Source organism: Macrosteles quadrilineatus, unplaced genomic scaffold (assembly GCF_028750875.1).
Source record: "Macrosteles quadrilineatus isolate MER2022 unplaced genomic scaffold, UCM_ALF_1.0 Scaffold_2__2_contigs__length_208266976, whole genome shotgun sequence".
Lineage (NCBI taxonomy): Eukaryota > Metazoa > Arthropoda > Insecta > Hemiptera > Cicadellidae > Macrosteles > Macrosteles quadrilineatus.
In genome coordinates this window covers 3,757,624-3,778,060 of record NW_026542595.1, presented here as the reverse complement: position 1 = coordinate 3,778,060, position 20,437 = coordinate 3,757,624, and the positions used below count along the sequence as shown (strand labels likewise).

At 34.6% G+C, this 20,437-nt stretch overlaps 1 protein-coding gene across 3 annotated transcripts in view; it reads right to left on the bottom strand.

Moving 5' to 3' along the window:
* The window catches only part of LOC128985910 (serine/arginine repetitive matrix protein 4), a 136,001-nt gene that overhangs the window by 23,643 nt on the left and 91,921 nt on the right, over positions 1-20,437 (bottom strand). For all 3 annotated transcript variants that reach the window (XM_054405891.1, XM_054405892.1, XM_054405893.1), the window contains 3 exons: positions 15,838-17,076; positions 13,770-14,039; positions 11,163-11,327 (listed from right to left, as the gene is read on the bottom strand). In XM_054405891.1, the coding sequence (XP_054261866.1) occupies positions 11,163-11,327; positions 13,770-14,039; positions 15,838-17,076 (1,674 nt within the window). The remainder of the gene's footprint in view (positions 1-11,162; positions 11,328-13,769; positions 14,040-15,837; positions 17,077-20,437) is intronic.

Genomic DNA, 20,437 nt, shown 5'->3' with positions numbered 1-20,437 from the left:
ATTCATGAAAGTATTTTCACAGGAAATACATCAATTGTTGTCACAGATAGGAAAAGAAAAAAAATAGGTAGGCTATATAAGTTACCTGAATAAATTATTACAAACTAAATTATAACATAAGGCATTTCTAATTTTTACATTTCCAAACCTCTTCTATTGATTATAGTGATTTGGATTGAAAATAGTTTTTTTAGTAGTTCCTTAACCCATTCCCTCCTAAAGACAGGCGGCGCCCGTCCTAGCGCGCCAGGCTACGAAAGACTAAAGACGCCCGTCCTTACGCATAATGCATTATTATATCTCGTTCTCATCACTAAAAACGATCAATAACCATCCGCTATGTTTTATTCATTATTATACTTTGTTTTTATACTCAATGCGTTGTCTGCTGGTAGCCTGTATTTTTTTGTTGTTGTTGTTATTGATTCGTTGTCATGACGTTGTATCCTAACCGTAGTTGTGCAACAGCAGTTCGTTTCGTTGTTGCTACGGCGTTTCGTCGCGATTATTTATTCTTACAAAGTGATTGTTTTGCTCAGTTTGTTGATGATATTTTAGCGGAAAGTGGTTGTGAAGTGAGTGGTGATGAAGAGGACGAACGAATTATCAGTGATGAAGATGTAAGCGAATTTATCATTGTCTGTACCTCTACATAGCGAATTTAACCTCTGCTTAACAAATTGTCTACGTCTTTCTCTCGATATAACAAACCCACCACCCCATTATTGTTTATGGAAATCTAGTTCTTTATCAAATGAAAGGAAAGGTGACGTCATCGCTTGCGCTAAAATTTGTCTGCTCCGTTTTACACATCTTTCTCTGCTGCTGCTGCTGTCGCTGCACGTCATATGACATACTGAGGACTGATGACGACGTAATGTTTAGAAAGCTGTGATTGGGCGATAAGTGCCTAACTATGGTGGCTTATATTTTTGGATAAAGAGACGCCTAAGAAAGAATATAAATCCAAAATCAAAGAGAAAGATTAATTTAAGATTATAACAATCATTACCAATCATTTTTGTAATGGTCTTTGGCCGTTGGAATGGAAATAAAATAAAATAAAAGAATAGCAACATCGTTGTCTTAACATTCCTTTTATGAGTGTTTTTATTATCTTTAAGTTGGCTATGATTATACACTTTATCTAATGACTTTATTTAATAATTTTACTTTATTTAATGACTTTATCTAATAATTTATTGTTTTCAATATGATTTGGTTCTACTTTACAATGTTAACACTTTAAAAGTATTGTAGCCTATGCTACTTTAATTGTGTTTTAATGAGGTCAAATCCTGACCTATATTGACCAAAGCTGGATCTGAACCTCGACTTAGCGAAATTCCTACAAACCTAACCTCAATATAACAAACCTCGTTTTAACGAAATCCTTGATATAGGTAACGAATATTCAGTTCGGTCCCTTCAGATTCGTTATACCGAGGTTGGACTGTAGTATCATTGTAATCGGCAAACTACAAGCTATTTGAATTTATTAGAGCAGAGTAAATAGTTTTGACAGTCAATGCTTGGGACACTTGACATTCGTAGCAAAGCATAAAGACCTGCTGAAGAATTTTCACCACATGAGGTCAATTTTATTATAAACTTACTTCCTTGTTTAATATTTTTACCCACTAAAAATTAAACTTTACTTCTTAACTTTAAATTAGTTTTTGAATATGCATAATTTACTTATTATTTGTAATTATCTAAATCCATATATAAAGCCCAAAGTACCCATGAACTTTTCACACCCCCATAAACCATACAGAAAATGTTCGTCATGACGAGGAATCTTGCGCAAAAAATCATGCTTTTGTCACGGGCGTGAATGATGACGAAAGATTACGTTTTCATGACCACGGAAGACAATTATGTTGACTACATGGTCACAGGATATAATAGTTACGCCGAAACCATGGAAGACAATGATTATGTCAGTATGACTGCGAGAGAAGTTCATTATTTTGCCGTGATATTGGAAGATGATGATGATATCTACACTACCACCATGCTACCCCATGTAATCAAAAGCTACTGTATGACAGTTTGAGCAACAGATCAATCAGTGGCATATATGGAAGAGGGTTTTATATATACTGTTATATATTCAAGAAGAGTTATTTATGTTATATTATATAGAGGCAAGTTGACCTCATCAAATAGTTTAAATGTTAACTTATCGGGCCTGGTGAAGGAACCAAACCAGGATGAGTCATTCGGTCAAAGTCCAAGAGGCTGACTAGCCGATCGAGAAGGCACAGTGACGGAACGCCATTCGACGTTATGAACCCGGTGAGTAAAGTCAACTCGTACGCTTACAGTGTTAGTAGCCTAGTCTGCCAGTGTCCTGTACTTGTCCGGTTCTGTTCATTTCCAACGTCCGAGTCATAAAAGTGGCGACGAGGATAAAACTAAAGTTTATTTTACTGTGTGCGGTTAAAACAAGAGTTTTAACGAGTACGTTTTGTAAATATTATTACTATTTTTTCTCGCGATTTTCGGAATATTTGTCATTTTTAGCAGTGTCCTGCAAGTTTGAGTTGGTCAAGTTGAACCTGAAAAACTTTGTCGTACTTTGCAAAGAGAGTAAAAAGTTGGTTTTTGGGTAAATTGGTGGAAGATTTGTATATATTTTGTATTGGAGGAGTTTACGAAGAGTATTTTGTGGAAAAATTCCTGGAATTATGGACGGTGGATGCTGATTGCTCTCTACTGGCAAGTTGGTACCACGTGTTGCACATTGTGCAAGGGATTGTATTTACACTTGTGGCTTCATTTTACCGTAAGTTTGGACTTATTTACTGTAGGCCTATGGAAATAAGGTACAATGGGAACAAAACAAGTATTAGGAAAAATTCAAGAATTCAATGGTGAGTTAGAAACCTTCGAAAACTATGTTGAGAGGTTGGACCAATTTTTTAAAATTAATACGATTAAGAATGAGGACAAGGTCTCTTATTTTATCTCTCTCATGGGCCCTGAATTGTATTCAACCCTTAAAAACATTCTGATGCCAAAAAAACCTATTGAGGTTACTTATGACGTAATAGTAGCACAGCTTACAGCCCATTTTGTACCTAAGAAGAATATCTCTTATGAGAGGTTTGTTTTTAATAAAAGGAGTCAAAGAGAGGGGGAGACTGTCTCAGATTTTGCTATTCAATTAAAAAAATTAGCGGCTTCTTGCAAATTTGAAAAATTCTTGGATGATGCCCTTAAAGATAGATTTTTGTGTGGACTCAAATCAAATGATATCCAAAGTAGGTTGTTGTCTGAGGGAGACACTTTAACTTTTGAAAAGGCTTTGGAGTTGGCCTTGGTCCTAGAGGCTAGTAGAAATTAGGGATGGTCAAGTCTCGAAATTTCGGGAAATTTTAAATCTCGTTACACGAGACAAGATTTCTTTTTGGCCGAGATTTTTATCGAGACGAGAATAAAAAAAAAAAAAATAAAAAAAAAAAAATAAAAACGCCTGCAGAAAGTCAATGCAATACCCGCAATACAGGAGCGTGTTGTAGTTGCGTTTCCTTTGCGAAGGCGTTCTTATTTAATTAATTCTATAAATGTAAATATTACTCTAATTATTTTAATAATATTACTTTAATAACATTTGAGAAGTTTTGTTAAGTGTAAGCAGTGTGAGGAATGTTTTATTACTATAAAAAGTCAAAACAAGTAACTATTTTATAAAAATTAATATTGCTTTTATTTTATGATTTATTTTATTTTAGGATAAGTTGAACTCTATCTTAACTGATATCACTATGTTTCCTAATCGTAGGCATTTTTAATAAGTTATGCGTGATTAATAAAAAAATGTTATGCTGATGTTTTTTAATAAAAGATTGTAAATATTCTTGCCTATTATCATTATTTTTGTATTTAAACAGTCATCTAACAATGTTACAAAATCAGGTAAAAATTTTGAACGTGCATTTCCCGTTGTGTATGAGAAGGGAAATCCCGTCTCAAAATTTTATGAGAAATAAAAAATCTCGTCTCGTCTCGTCTCGAACTAAAAATTCAATCTCGTCCATCCCTAGTAGAAATGTTAAGAGTTTTCATCCTGGAGTGTACCAGAACGACAATCAAATATCTGAGGTTAATTACGTTAAGTATAGGCCTAAACAAAGATTTGGCCCTAGACCTAGTAGTAGCGAAAGTTTGGGTAGGCCAAGTAATAGTGAGAATTTTGGTAGGCCAAGTTGGCCTAATTCAAGGCAAGGTTTACACCAGTTGTGTACTTGTTGTGGTAGGAACCATGAGAGTAAAAATTGTATGTACAGGACTTACAGTTGTAATATTTGCCATAGGAGGGGTCATTTGGCAAAAGTTTGTCGGCAGGCCGCCAGTAGGCCTAGTACTAGAATTAACTATTGTGATGATGGCGATGAAGTTGTAAATCCTCAACCAGGTGCGGAGCATGATAGTGGTGAAGAAGAGCTTGGGCTGTACACCATAGCCTATTCTGACTCTAAGAATAAATCTGGCGCAATTACAGCTGATGTAATGGTAAATGACGTATGTGTTAAAATGGCTATTGATTTGGGGGCAGTAGTATCAGTGATGCCTGAGGATGTTTTCCTCCGGCTTTACCAGGGGCGAGTGCCTAAGCTAAGGGAGAGTAAAATGAGATTGAAGACTTATACTGGTCAATGTATTGAAGTTTTGGGAGAGTTTCAGGCAAATGTTTCGGCTGGAGATGAGTCGCATGTTCTGCCGCTGGTGGTTGTACGGAATGAGCAACCAAATCAACCTTCGCTTTTGGGACGAAACTGGTTGGCGAGACTTAAGTTAAACTGGAGGAAGATCATGAGGAACTGGCAACCAAAGAGTGGGACTGTCATGCAGCTTGAAGGTAGGAATGTTCCATATACATCTACTTCTAGTGTTGAGGATTTAAAATCAAGATTTCCTACTGTTTTTGAGCCTGGTATAGGAACAATTAGAGATATTAAGGTAAACCTAGTGTTGAAAGAAAATGCCAATCCGGTCTTTTGCAAGGCTCGTAACGTACCATATGCGCTGCAGGATGCGCTTGAGAAAGAAATCGATAACTTAATCAGGAATGAAGTGATGTATCCTGTGACCCAAACTAATTGGGCCACTCCTGTTGTTTTGGTTGAAAAGGGTAACAACTCTATTAGAATTTGTGGCGACTTTAAACAGACAATTAATCCTCAGTTACGCACAGATTATTATCCACTCCCTACTCCAGATGAGATTTTTGCTAAAATTGCTGGTTCAAAATTGTTCTCAAAAATTGATTTGTCAGCTGCATATAATCAACTTAGAGTAGACGAAAACTCTCAGGAGCTTCTAACGATTAATACGACTAAGGGTTTATTTCGTTATTCTCGCCTCCCTTTCGGAGTGACAAGCGCTGGGGCCATTTTCCAATCCGTCATGGACAAGATTTTGAATGGGTTGGATAGAAAATTTTGCTATCTAGATGACATTTTGATTGTGGCTCAAACTCATGAGGAAATGCACCGAAATGTGGTTGCAGTATTGTCGAGACTAGAGCATTATGGGGTAAAAATAAACCCCGCTAAGAGTGAATTTTTTAAGGATAGCCTAATTTTCTTAGGGCATAGGCTAAGTGAAAATAAAATACAGCCTAGTGAAGAACTGTCTAAAGCTATTGTTAGTGCTCCCAGGCCAGAAAATTTGACACAGCTACGATCCTACCTGGGGTTGATCAATTATTATAGTAAATACCTCAACAACTTGTCTAATTTGCTTCAGCCATTGTATGGTCTGCTAAACAAGGGGGTCAAATGGGGTTGGTCTGAACAGTGTGAGGAAGCGTTCCAGAAGAGTAAGGAGCTTTTGTTAGGAGATAGAGTTTTGATTCCATACGACCCAAAGTTAAAAGTGATTGTATCAGCTGATGCCAGTCCTTATGGGGTAGGAGCGGTTATCTCACACCAAATGCCTGATGGGTCTGAGCGACCCATAGCCTATGCTTCCCGAACACTAACGGTGCATGAAGTGAAATATTCGCAAATAGAGAAGGAGGCCCTCGCCTTAGTGTTTGCAGTAAAAAAATTTCACATTTTCCTTTATGGCAAGAAGTTTCTTTTGGCTACTGATCACAGGCCTTTGACGTTTTTATTAGGCCCTACTAGGAGTATACCTATCTTAGCCGCTGCCCGTGTACAACGTTGGGCTCTGATCCTATCGGCCTATGAATATGAGATTGTTTACAAGAAGGGTTGTGATATGGCCAATGCCGATGGGCTTTCAAGGTTACCATGCCAAATTGAGAAGCCGGGACCGGAAAACACAGTTGCGTTTTTCTCCATAGAAAAACGCATTTCCTCCATTTTTCTCCATTGTGCAAAAGTCAATGTTTATTTCTAACATCTATTTAATTGTCTGATTTGTGCAGGTAAAATTTTGAGCAGTTTTTTACATCTATAATATGCAAAACAAAACATCAAAATAACATTAGTGTTATGTTATGAGGGCTCAGTTAATTTAAATGATGTGTTAGACACTCAGACAGAATGTTCATGCAAGGTTCAATCCTAGGTCCTCTCTTATTCCTCACATATATTAATAATTTACCTTTTCATTTTTCAAGTCAAATCTGTAACTTTACCCTTTATGCAGATGATACAACAGCTCTCATCAGACGAAGTACTGTTAAAATGTTAAAATGTACTGTTAAATGATGAAGCCAAAGAAACAATTGGAGAAATAGCAAATTGGTTTTTAAAAAATGGCTTACTCTTGAATGAAGATGAAACTAGTGTTTTTATTTTCAAATTGAGAAATTCAACCACTGGAACAGAAACTACTGCCTCCCCTACAAATGTAGTAAAGTTTTTAGGAATGTATTTGGATAGTAAACTACAATGGACAGAGCATATAATATTATAGGTAGAGTATTATAGCTCTGTACAGAGCATACTGTACATTTTATGTACCTGACGCATGAATGAACATTCTAGGAATATTTCAATAAAGATTTTGTCTATTGTCTATTGTCTATATTAATTTTCTAAACAAAAAACTTAGTCCAACAAGATATGCTTTAAGTGTTTTAATTCAGGTTACCTCCTTGGAAGTATGTAAAAATGTTTATTATGCTTATGTGTAGGCCTACTCTATTTTAAGCTATGGTATTACATTATGAGGGACAGCCACAGATGTCCACAAAGTTTTAAAAAAACAAAAGTCAATTATCAGAACTCTTGCAAATTGCCCCAAAAAACATCATGTAGACAATTGTTTCGAAATTTTAAAAATGGTTCATGGAAATCCTGGTATGTTTCAAAATTATAATCACTCATATAATACCCGAAGACAAGACATTTTTCAATACCCCACTCATAATTTTAAAAAAATATATGAAACAAGTCCTCTCTATATGGGTTTAAAAATTTACAATAAAATTCCAAACTCCTTAAAGCAATTAAACTTAGCAAAATTTGAAAATTTAAAGACAAAATCAAAACAGTTTTAGTAGAAAAAGTACACTCTTGAGGAATTTTTCAATGACTCCTGGTACCAGACACCCATTCTCTCATCAACCTCTCCTAACATAAACAGTAATAACATGCTGCACCTTACTGGCTAAATCTTAGGTTTTTTATATATTTAGAATTCCTTTTTTATTAGAAACCTTGACAATGTACCTCTCTGTGTATTACGTTTGTAATAACTGTAACAGATGTTATGTGCAATAAAGAATTGTCATTTATTTGTCATTTGTCATATTAAACTGTCTTCAAGAAGAACTGGTAATATTGGAATGAATATAAATTTGAAATAAAAACTTCTCACCAATATTTTCAGAGTTTTTGACTTCATGAGGCCTTTCGAGAGCTATACTGGCATTATCAGACACATCACAAAACAAAAATTTTGTGATGTGTCTGATGATGCCAGCATAGCTGGCGAAGGGCTTCATGAAATAAAAAATTCTAAAAGTATTGGTGAAGTTTTTATTTCAAATTTATATATGAAACTGTATTACTTTTTAACTTTAAATAGTTTGGCCATTCGAGATGCACCTTTGCGCATGCGCTAGACAAAACTCCCACCGCGGTAGTTTAAAAAAATCGCTCGGCAAGCGGGCGCGCTGTAGTGCGGTGTGACTTGGCACATTTGATAACATGGTAAGCGATTTTTCAAAATTCGCTCCCGCCATGGTAGCGAGCTCGGTGTGACTTGGCCTTTTAGCTTCCCACTATGGCGTCTCGCACAAACAAGTTGGTTGTAATTTGTTATGGTTCTTTAATTATCGACTTGAATTGTAATATATCACATGTAATTCACAGTTTTAGTTAACATGTTAAGGTACAATTCTTTACTTAAATTTAAAGATCAAAATCCTAACCAATTGTTTATTTAAACAGCCGGTCAATTACTGGTTCACAAACTAGGGTATAACCAGTGAATGACAATTTGGGTCATTAACTAGATTTGGGTCAATTTTCTTTATTTTTATATTTATGATGTTTTCTGATGGAGTAAGTGATTGCTAGGAAACACAAAATCTCATCAGAAATTATGTGGCTACACTATAACCAAAATTTGAATGCGAGTTCAATCTTACAGTCATTTCCAAGATAAAAAGTGATCTTTCACTTGAACCTACATATATTTTATTCGGTGTAAAGGAGGAGTTTTAATACAATTTTTAAAATTGTTAATATGCTGTCATTTACTGGTGCAATGATTTATGTGTAAACATTTTTTTTTTCAAAACTTTGTTTGAATATAATAGATTAAGTTGTATCATTAGCACAGGGAAATATGGGCAATACATTCAAACGATTTCCTACAATGTAGCTTAGTAGTATATTTTCCCATGTCGGATACAAGTAGAAAGTCAACCATAAATGGTCATTCACTGGTGCAATCACCCTGAATTGAAATTCAGTGCATAGAGGAATAACGCTACAACCTATTTTGGGAAAAAATTACTTTTTTTACAGGGTGTCCACAGAAAATTTGTCATTGATTTCCACGACTTTTCCATGACTATCCATGACCATTTACCATTGATTTCCCTGACTCACGAACTTTACTCGAAATTATAATGTAACATACACACACAAAATACTGCCTAGACAAGTTATTTCACAGAAAATACTGAAATATGTATTAACAGATAACAATGGAGTAATACATTTTGTAAAAATATGGTATTCAAAATATGGAAGGAAAAAAGAAAACCAAGTCTACTCCGTCCCCATAGCTGGCCAAGTTCACTCTACACTTTCTTTTTTTCCTTACTGTATACTTTTTATTATTAATTTTTTATTGAGTTTACAGTGTTTCCAAAAATTAGCTTAACAAAAAAGACATAACTTAAGACAAATCAGAACATTATAACAATATTTGTATTGCAATTTGAGTTGTAATAATGAAGTTGTAACATTTTAATATACTGTACACTACTGTTGCAACAATATCCTACAAATATTAAATTAAATTATAAGATAAAGTAGGTACAGATTGTATTGAACTATTACAAACTCGAAACTCTCATCAACTAATACAAACACTGTAATAAATCGAAGTGTTGTGAAGTTATGAAAAATTCTGAAAAAAGCTACAATAGTCGGCGTTACGGCTGACTAGAGAATTAAGTCCTGTCAAATCCATCCATCATTGGAGATTTCCATGACTTTCCCTGACTATCCCTGACTTTCCAGAATGTGGACACCCTGTTTTATCATGTGTGGTTTTAAAGTGGCAGCAATTAAAAATCTTCACTAAGCTTAAATACCATAAAAACTACCAGGGTTGCCACCACAGTGGGATGATAAAATTCATGCAGAATTCATGATTTTCATTGGTAGTTTACAAAAAATTCATGGTCGATGCGCTTATACAATTTCAACACAATTCAGTTTTGCTGATTTCATAAACTGACGTTAAAGAGGCAGTTTCTTTGTGTGTTATTTTTTTTTTTAATAACCTTTCATACTTAATATACAACTTTTTTACAGTGATTTATAAACATTCAAAACAAAGTTGAAAACAAAACTGGCCAGCTCATATTCTATATGAGATATTGGAGAAGAATTGTAAAATATATTAAGTCTAGGTCTGATTCAGTCTTTCCACCGGAATTAAACAAAAATCCCACTCACCCAGCCAAAAAAGTACTGTTTCATCCAGTTTTATACCCCTACATAATTGTCATAAAATGTGCATTCTGGTTTATCTTATTCCACATTGTACTAAGATACATCCTACACTCATCTCCATTCAAACTTGGCTTAAAATACCTACTATGTATGGTCGCCATTTCATAAAAAGTATAAAAAAGTAAAGTATGATGGTTTTATCCAAAAAGCTAAGAAAATCAGGCGTCAGTCGGAAATTCGGTTTTATTGCCCACCCCGTTTCAATTCCGTGCATGGTCTAAAACTTCTGTTTTTGTGATTTAAGTCCCTTATACCTCTTTTTCATATGCGGGGGGTAGGCCTACTAATGATTTTTCGAACCATATACAGTCCTCGGGAAGTCTCAGCTGACATCAGCATCTTTGAATGACTTGGAATGAAATAAGCAATTGTTTCTGACCGTGGAACATGTTAAATAATCATCTGCACACAGTATTTTCATGGTGTTTGTTTCTATGAACTGTTTTTAAACATGAAATTTTTTTTTTTGGAAAATGTTATGGTACTGGTTGAATAATTGTTGTTCCTGATTTTGAAAATTCATGGTCCATTTGAGAAATCCATGCATAATCCATGCCTTTTTTCATGGTCACAAGAATTCATGCATAATTCAAGCTTTTCAAGGTTTTCATGGCTGGTGGCAACCCTGACTACAAAAATAAACAAGACTACAGTTTTAATATTTTATTTAGACAATTTTATTAGAATTGTAAGAATACGAAATTTAAGAAAATCTGTTCATAAATGAGATATGAAGCCCATTTTTTTAAGATAATGTGTATTTTTAGGTTTAAATGCATATAGTAAATTCATATGTATTTCTCAATTGTTTTTTGCATACCTATCTGACAATCTGATAATAATATAATTTTAAAATAGGATTTTAAGTATTTATATCAAATCAATACCCAATTATATCAGTTTATTATAAAACAAAAATTAGAAGTATTTAACTTTAAAATCCACAAATACATAAAATTATATACTAGGTACTCTACTCACCTGGCACTAGATGAGGAGTTGGAGGTCCTCTTGACGTCGTCGTCTGATGAGTCAGAGGAAGAGGATGAGGACCTAGGTTTGCCACGGGGCCTAGGTCGTAGCTGAGGAGAGGCTAGGGCTCCTCGGTCTAATGGAGATGAAGCTGCAGGTGACTCGGATCCAGACCTACACATCAGACAACTGAGCTCACAGCATTGTTGTAAGTGGGAGCCACACATATATTGCAATGTTCATGTCAAATGTTCTTCCTGCGTTTATTATTTAATTTAATTGTATAATATCTATTTACTTGCTGTGTTTTAAAAGATGAATGCACTTTCTTGTTATTTGAGTTCCTTTACATAAAGTGTTATTACAGTAGACTCCTTCTTATCCGGACACCTTTTAACCGGACTACACTCGGCAGAAATGACATCTCTTTAACTGGAAAGTTTTTATCAGCACATCGGTTTAACCAGACTAGATCGGCTCGAAGTGTGCGGTACTGAAACAACTGTTCTCGTGGGAAAGATTTGAGACCAGTGATCACGTGTCTAAATACAATGTTCTCCTAAATTTAAGTCAAATAGTGTATACACTACAGTATGCATTTAAATGGTCTGTTGTAACGAGTTTTTGGGGATGTCGGTTCAACCGGAAAACCCGTTATCCGGACTGGCCTCGGTCCCAAGGAGTTCGGATAAGAGGCAGTCTACTGTAATGTCTAATCACTCCTTAGAAAATCACCAAACTTTTAATATAGTATTGATTATTTATTGGCTTATCAAAATATTAATAACAAATTTCTATTCAGTAAATAACTCCATATAACCAAATTTAATCATATAAATAGTTCTTAATCACTACGGTATAATGTTAAGATAGCCTATATGTTTGTTGTAAAAGTGTTACAAGTATTTTAAATAATTTCATATTACACTTATACTTATTTTAAATTCACACCACAAATTTTTAATTCAGTGTTTATGTATGAGCTAATTATCGGTACTTACAATCCATGTAAACATAACTTTTGATTAGGGCTGTATGGACTTTCCTATAGAAGAGTAATTTATTGTTTCGAGCATTGAAGAATCCAAATTACGTTAACATTGTAATCAACATTTTCAAACATCACCCCCCCCCCCCAAAACACCCATACATCACACACACACATACAGAAAAGCATTCATAAACACATTCACTTCTTTTCAGTAAAAAAATGAGGAAAATTTTAAGAAATTCAAAAACCAACTTAAAAGATTTCTTATAGGCCATGAATTTTATAATTTAGGAATATATAACAACTTAGCTTAAAACTTAGTTTTTTAATTTTTATTATTTAATAATTGAATGTATGAATTTGTCCAATTAGTAGCATGTAAACAACAAAATTAATTAATAATTTTATTTTGTGTATAAGAAATTGCAGTACCGGTAAATGTTCTTGTATATGTTAGTTTTATTATTAGACTAAAAAATCTAAAATAACAATGACACAATCAGGTTAAGCTTATGTGTTGAATAAAGATATATTTGATTTGAAAAAGTACAATGAGCTACCATACAAAGAACTCTTTCAGTGATATTTAGGAACAATCATATTTAGCCAATTTATTACTCAACCTTAAATTACAGATGGAAAATTTGAGCTTAACAAATGTATTCATAACAAAATAAAATAATATAATGCTTAACACGTTCGCTACCGAGCGACGCACATTTGCGTCGGTCCGGTCACTCCTACAGACCGAAAGGAATGATCATGACGTTGCTTACAGACCAAGTGATATAGGAATAACATTGCCGACAGACTAAAAGAGAAATATCGTTTAAATGGACTAATTGACTTCATATTAACCTTAAGTGAATTAGTAAGCAATAAATATTGTTTTATTTATCGTTTTGAGCAAATTTTAAAACGCCGCATATATGCGTCGGTCAGTCTATTCAATGAAATCCGGTTAAAAAGATGGGTTTTTAGGCCTAGTAGGGCTATTGCGTTTCATGATCAAGCTTTTACACAAACAAATAAAGAAACTCCACTTAACACTTACTAGCCAAAACTGCAAAGGTTAGAGCGTTTACATCTGTTCTGTGATGTCGCGGAATACACAATGTAAACAACAATGTTGCCAACTGTTGTGTGACGTAACCAATCGTCATATCCACAGACCAAGCGACGCACATTTGCGGCAGATATCCCTCTAGACCGATACGATAAAATCAGGGCTTTAAAATAGACCGTTGCTAAGAAATACGCTGCTTAGTAACATTAGAACACCGACGCAAATGTGCGTCGTTAGTCTATTTCAATGTGACCAGCTGACGCAAATATGCGTCGGTGGTCTATTGTGAGAAAAGAGTCGACGCACAATTGCGTCACTGGTCTATGCGAACGTAAATTCCATATAATTGTGGTAGCGAACGTGTTAATGCACTTTTGAATGTTATGCTTTGTTGTCAATTGTCATGATGCCTAACACACCCACTGTTGAAAATGGTCTGTATTGTTAATTAAAAATGATTCAATCTTGTTACATATATAAAAAAAACAGCATTGAAACATGCAAAGACATCAAAACTAATGATAAGCAAGTGTCTATATTCTTATGATGAAATACACACCTTGCCTTGGGACCATTGACAGCTCCCCTGGGTAGCAAAACATTCATAGGAGGAGAGGTTCCCTTGTTTTCACTTGGTCTCTCAACTTGTTTTGTATCTTGTGATTCTGTATTTGTTAAATGTTTATCTTCATTATCATTTCCAGGCATTGTCTTCTCTTCTTTACTCAGTTTTTTGGATTCCTCGGTTGTCCAATCTTTGGTAACAGGTTTTGGCAATTTTTTCTCTAATGATTCCTTAGCTTTTGCGGCCAATCCAGACTTCAGTATCCTGTCATAAGTGGTAGTTTAGTAATCTTAGTATAAGAAGGAAAGGCTTACCAAATAAAAACTTGTCAAAAGTTATTTAAAAGTTCTGTTTGAAGGAAAAATAACAAAGATAAAAGGAATAATGTACTGGTACTGTAGTAGTAATTGTTAAAAGTATCATTTGACATATCCATATTAAATCAACAATCATTAGAACATATCAGTTCTCTTTCTCCTCTTCTTTCAAGTAAACAAATCAAAGAAGGCCAAATACTTTTTGTCAGTACTGGTTTACAACATAATATGTAAGAAATCTAAAATAGAGGGGAAATTAAGCAAATATCTTTTTTAGAAAACAAATATTCTTTTTCTCAATTTAGTTCTTATGAATATGTCTAACAACTAACTATGATGTAATTTTCAAAACGTATACATTGGCAAAACTACTCTGGAACACCAAGTCACATTTCATAGAAATTAGAAAGTGTGTGGAATAGTTTTTAAATAGAACTGTTGGTGGCATGATGGAAAATAATTACATGTAGGCCTACTATCATCTCTGATGCATTTTTAACTATGATACTCCACAATGAAAACAATTTTGTGTACTGCTCTTTAATTCCCATTAGACATTTTTTTTGTTCTGGTACGCTAGGCACGAGCCTGGGATTGTTTTTCACATTACTTCAGACTAGACCTAGGGGTTGCGGCATTATCACTTGGATAAAATCCATTGGTGACTTAGCGTGGATCGAACCCGGGACCTCAGGGACTGAAGTCCCGCGCTCTAACCACTAGGCCAGCTCGCTCCCCTTTAGACAATAAAAAAAGAGTCTTATGAAATTATTTTAAGTCTTCTATAATAAGGGAAATGTTTGTGAGGTTAATGAGGAGCAGCTCACTGATTATTTCAATCACGCCAGACAAAAAGACTTACTAAAACAGGGTTCCCATAACGACTTTAATATTAATTTGAAGAGTTGGTCAATATAAAGATTAAAAAGATTTTGAGATGTTCTGAAAAAAAAAAATAAACTGTATGTAATTTATAATTATCTGTTAAATGAAATAAAATTTTAATAAACGGTATCAGCATTCTGACACATACTTTCTTCCATAAGCTCGTCAACAACCTTTATCATGGGTAAGCTGTAAGAGTAAATATGATATTTTATAGTTAAAAATGACAAAAGTTGCAATAACTTTTGAACCAAATAACTAATTGTTACACCAATGGAGTGTCATATTTTTAGAATTATAAGGACCGTAACATATTAATTTTGATCAAAACCAGCTTTTCTACAAAAATCCAATTTTTGTTGTTGTTATTTTATGGTTTTTGTTATGGGAAAAAACATAAGTTACAATAACTTTTGAACTGTCAGGATTTGTACCATTTTTTTCAGAATTTAAAGGACTATAACATACTAAATTTTTAAGAAAACATTTGTGCCATTTTCGAGAAAATCCAAAGAGGAATGTGTGCCTAAACTGTGGATATAAAATTTAAGAGTCATTGCCACCATGGAAGCAGATAAACATGTCATCACATCGCCACGAACGCTGCAGATGATTACGATTTCACCGTAATCCAGGCACAACAAAGTATCAATAATCAATGTTTCTTAAAACCATCGGAATCAAAAGTTGTGTGGAACTGAAGATTTGAATGGGCACATCCATATTTTTAAGGTGACCACAAAACGGATTATCTCAGGTTTTTTTTGTTTACAAAATTGACGGTTGATTTACGGTTTTGAGATTTTCCAAATTGAGTGGTAACCGTGTAAAAAAATAAATGAACAATTTGTTGAACTTACCTCAAAGTTCTTAACTCCTTTTCACGCTCATCTTCGGTTTCATCTTTATCTTTATCATCAACATTTTCTTCCTCACTAGATTCATGCAATCTAACCACAGGTTTGGGAAGGACATCAGCGTAGCGTTCAGGGTTTCTCTCAGCCGGTGAATAACTCAAACTCGAACTACCGGAGCTATTTCTTCTCTTTTTTTTCCCAGGTTTATTGCGAGATATGGATCTACTTCTTCTAGCTCTCTGAGACCTGCTTCTACTCCGAGATTTGATTTTGGGTCTAGAGCTACTTCTACTACGATTTTTTGGTGAGGTTTGTTTGGATCTACTTCGGCTTTTTGAATCATAAATACCCTTTAAGTTATTACTGCTTTTTATTTTAGACACTTTAGATTTGGACCTACTTCTGCTTCTTGATCTAGAAGAACCATGTGGGGACTTGGTTTTGTTGGATTTTTTGTATCTTTTCAAAGACCGACTTCGACTTCGGGAACTTCTTTTTGATGTGGCTTTGCTACTAGCATTATGATTTCTTTCAGCAGGAGACATCCCTTTCGGCTTCCTTGCTTTGTAAGGGCTTTTAGATTTTTCTCTTCTAGGAGATTTCTTTCTTTCTGTTTCATCTCTAGAATTATACCTCCCGTACTTTAAATCTCGACTAGAAGACTTTTCTCGATAACTGTACGACCTACTTCGGCTTCGAGAAGTTTTCCTTGTGTTAGAGGATATTTTCTCTTTCCGATTACTATCTTTAGTGTTTTTGTATGGAGATGGAGATTTACTCCTGTTTTTATTTCGTTTATTCTTATAGGGACTTGGGCTTCGACTCTGTTTACGATGAGGTTTTTCTCTAGACCTAGATCTTGAAACACTTCTTAAAAACCTTTTCTCAGGACTCATGTAAGATCGTTTTAACTTTTTTAATTTGCTATTTAATAAAGTTCTGTCCAATGAGGGGCTCTTGCTTTTTCTCCTCCTTTTTAGTTTATCTTTACTCACTGACCTTGACCTACTTTTTACTTTGCGGGAAGTTGAACTTGTTACTTTTCCCCGAACATTGGAGGACTGGCTTCTACTTCGTGATTTTCTATGCAACACAGGGGATTTTTGGTTCTTGGAAGACTGGTCTACTTTCTTTTCTGTATCACTGCTACTTCGCCTCTTCTTAGACTTTGTTTTATCTTCTTTAGTTAATCCTTTTTTTTTCAAATTGGTACGGCTTTTTTCAACTACAGAATCGGGTGAGCTGTAAAAGTTTTAAAATGGTAGTGATAGGTAAAATGTGCAAAGTTTCATTGTATGAGAAAAAACTGAAAATGTTATGATACGGACCACTTTAAAATGGATGCGTACACTGTTATAAAACTAGGGTGGTCTGCCGTTACACTTTAGACGCAAAAATGAGCGAAGCATTATTTAAAGATTGTCAATGGCTAAAGCAGCTAATAACCTACAATATGTTCCCTATAAACAGATTCACCGTTTGTTTGCCCGATATTATTTAAGTTCTAAAGAATGACAAATTTATCTGATAGTATGTGAACAAAATCATTGACTTGTAGTTGGTGTAGCGCTTCATCACTAATGGTTATGTTAAAATAGAATGGGTTATTTGCCTTCAGCCAAATAAGTGCTTGCTGTAGTTTTTCACTTCGAACTTTGAAATCAATATGGCCAAAGACGCCTTGACGTTGGACAATGATTACTTTTAAGTTTTCGGGCAGTGTAGGTAAGACAGATGCTATTTCATTAATATCTTGCTCAACATTAATTATGTTACCTTTGTAATGAAACTGGCCATCCTGACCATTTACTTTGTAAATGCGCATAGCGGGATGTACTCGTGCAATCAACATTTGTTCTACAATCGTCAGGTCAGTAAATTCTTTCGGGACACTTGACACATCCATATTATTTAACGCCGTGAATTTAGTTGCTTTTGAACGACAACGAGAACAAATCGGTGATTGGTTTGAAGCTGTTAGTTGTTGGCGATGACAGTTAGTGCAAGTGTAAAATTTTAGTGCATCTAATTTATGTTGGAATTGATTAGCTAACTGCCTATCATTATCAGCTTCTTCTGCCACTGCTTCATCTGGTTCTTCTTGTTCACGACGCCACTCTCTTACAATATTTGCATTATTGGTGCGACGACCAATATTACGACGTGGCCTTTGAGGCATGCTCAAAACAAATATAGCAAAACGGTTACTTCCATTGATAAACTGTTACTTTCCAACTTTAACCTAGGATGAAAGTAAACATTGAAATGTAAACAAAACAGTTACAAACAATTAACATATTTTTATCTTATTTAAATTAAACGAAATAAACCCATATGTCATAAACCCAATATAATTTTTCTTTCAACTCACATTAAAATAACAAGCGAAATTGCGTGACCCGTAAAACAAAATCCAGAAGGAAATTTGCAAATATTTTTTACCAAAACATTGTGCTCAGTATTCTTTAGCTGTTGGCCAAATTTCATATCAATTGGTCAAGCCATTACATTCTGATGCTCTTCCAAAGAAGTTACAAAGTGAGGGAAAGTGAGCTTCGCTCAATTAGAACACAAAAATTATCTCAAAATATAACCAAGAGGTTTGGACATTTTATAAAAAAATTATGTATAGTTGGAAACATTAAAAGTAAATTATCTGGAAAGTAAAAACAAATTACTTTTAGGGCACTAGATTCTTAGTTTCAGAACTGGAGTAAAAAAATCAACCACTAAATGCCACCCATCTAGTATATGTGTTTAAAGTAGGGATGTGTGGAATCTCGATACCACTGATACTTGGTATCGGTATCAAGAATTGATTGTCAAAAATCGATGCCGCTACCAATACGCATCTGGGAAGATCGCACAAACGTAAAATTTCCGCTTTTGCCGCAACTGTGCATGACGAGGATGAAATTTCTGTGACCGCGGGAGACAATAATGATGTCTACACGAGCGTGGGAGATGGTCCGGATGTTACCCTCATCGAGGAAAGCTATGATGATGTTTTTGTTACTGCGGGGAATTTTCAGGATTTTTCCATGACCTCGGGAGGCAATGATGAGGTCTAAGCGACTGGGGGAAATTATGAGAATTTTGTCATGATCACAGAAGACAATGATAATTTGGCACACGACTGGCGGATATATTCATGATTTTGCCGTGACTGTGAGATACAATGACGGTGTCTACACAACTGCAGGAAATGATCAGAATTTTGCCGCGATTGTGGATGACGATCATAATGTCTACATGACAGCGGGACATGTTCAAGATTTTGCCGTTACAGCGGAGCCATATTCAGGATATTGCCGTGGAAGATGGTGATGATGTTTCCATGACAGTGTAATGGGCCTAAATGGTTAGGGGGGTAATTTCAGAAGGTGTTGTTACCAGGTTAAACTACTAATTGAAGACCTCAGTTTACCTGGTGTTGGTAGAGGAAGAGATCCCGCCGTAACCGTGGAGTCATGACGACGATCGTGCCGTGACCGTGGAGTCATAACAGCGATCCCGCCGTGACCGTGAGTCATATCGACGATCGCGCCGTGAGACTGATGTTAAATTGCATTATTGTTTTTTATAGATCAGTGCCACATACGGTAAAAATTCATTTCGTTTGTCATTTTTAATACCAACTACTCAAGACTTTAAAACAAAAAATTTTTTTGCACAGGAAAAATCCCGTCCCGTCCTGAAAAATTGGGAAGGAAATAAAAATCCAGTCCCGTCCCGAACTAAAAATTCAATCCTGTCCACCCCTAGTTTAAAGCATAGAAATAAAAGCTAAAATGGTAGATGCAGTGTAGTCAAACCTCATTTGTACAAAATTTTTCTGTAGAATTGATACTAAGACTTTCGTAACTTGCGTTCACAGAACTATGCCTAGGTCGGGTTAAAACAGGCAATTATGAAAATATGTAAAATACCGTTTAAATCCAAGTTTTCTTATATAATATATATATATATATATATACTGTATAGTATAATAAATGAAATAAACGGTATCAGCATTCTGACACATACTTTCTCCCATAAGTTTGTCAACAACCTTTATCATGTGTAAGCGGTGAGAGTAAATATACGGAATGGGATTTGTAAAATATTGTTCATAATTTAAAGGACTATAACATACTAAATTTTTAATAAAATCATTCGGGCCATTTTTGAGAAAATTCTTTTTTTCCGGTATTTTATGGATTTTTTTATGGGAAAATAACATAATTTACAATAACTTTTTAACCGTATTTTTTACAGAAATGGGATTTGTACCATTTTGTTCAGAATATAAAGGACTGTAACATACTAAATTTTTATCAAAATTGTTCGGGCCATTTTTGGGAAAAATTATATTTTCCCATTACTTTATGGGGTTTTATGGGAAAATCCCCATTAAAAATCAAAATCTCTAAAAAATGAAAAAAAAAAACTATCAAAATTGTAAGGACCATAACATAGCCTACTATGTTAAATCAAAACCGGATTTTTTCTAAAATCTTATTTTTTGTTATTTTATGGGGGTTTTATGGGAAAATATAACATAATTTACAATAACTTTTGAACAGTAATTTTTACAGAAATGGGAAATGTACCATTTTGTTCA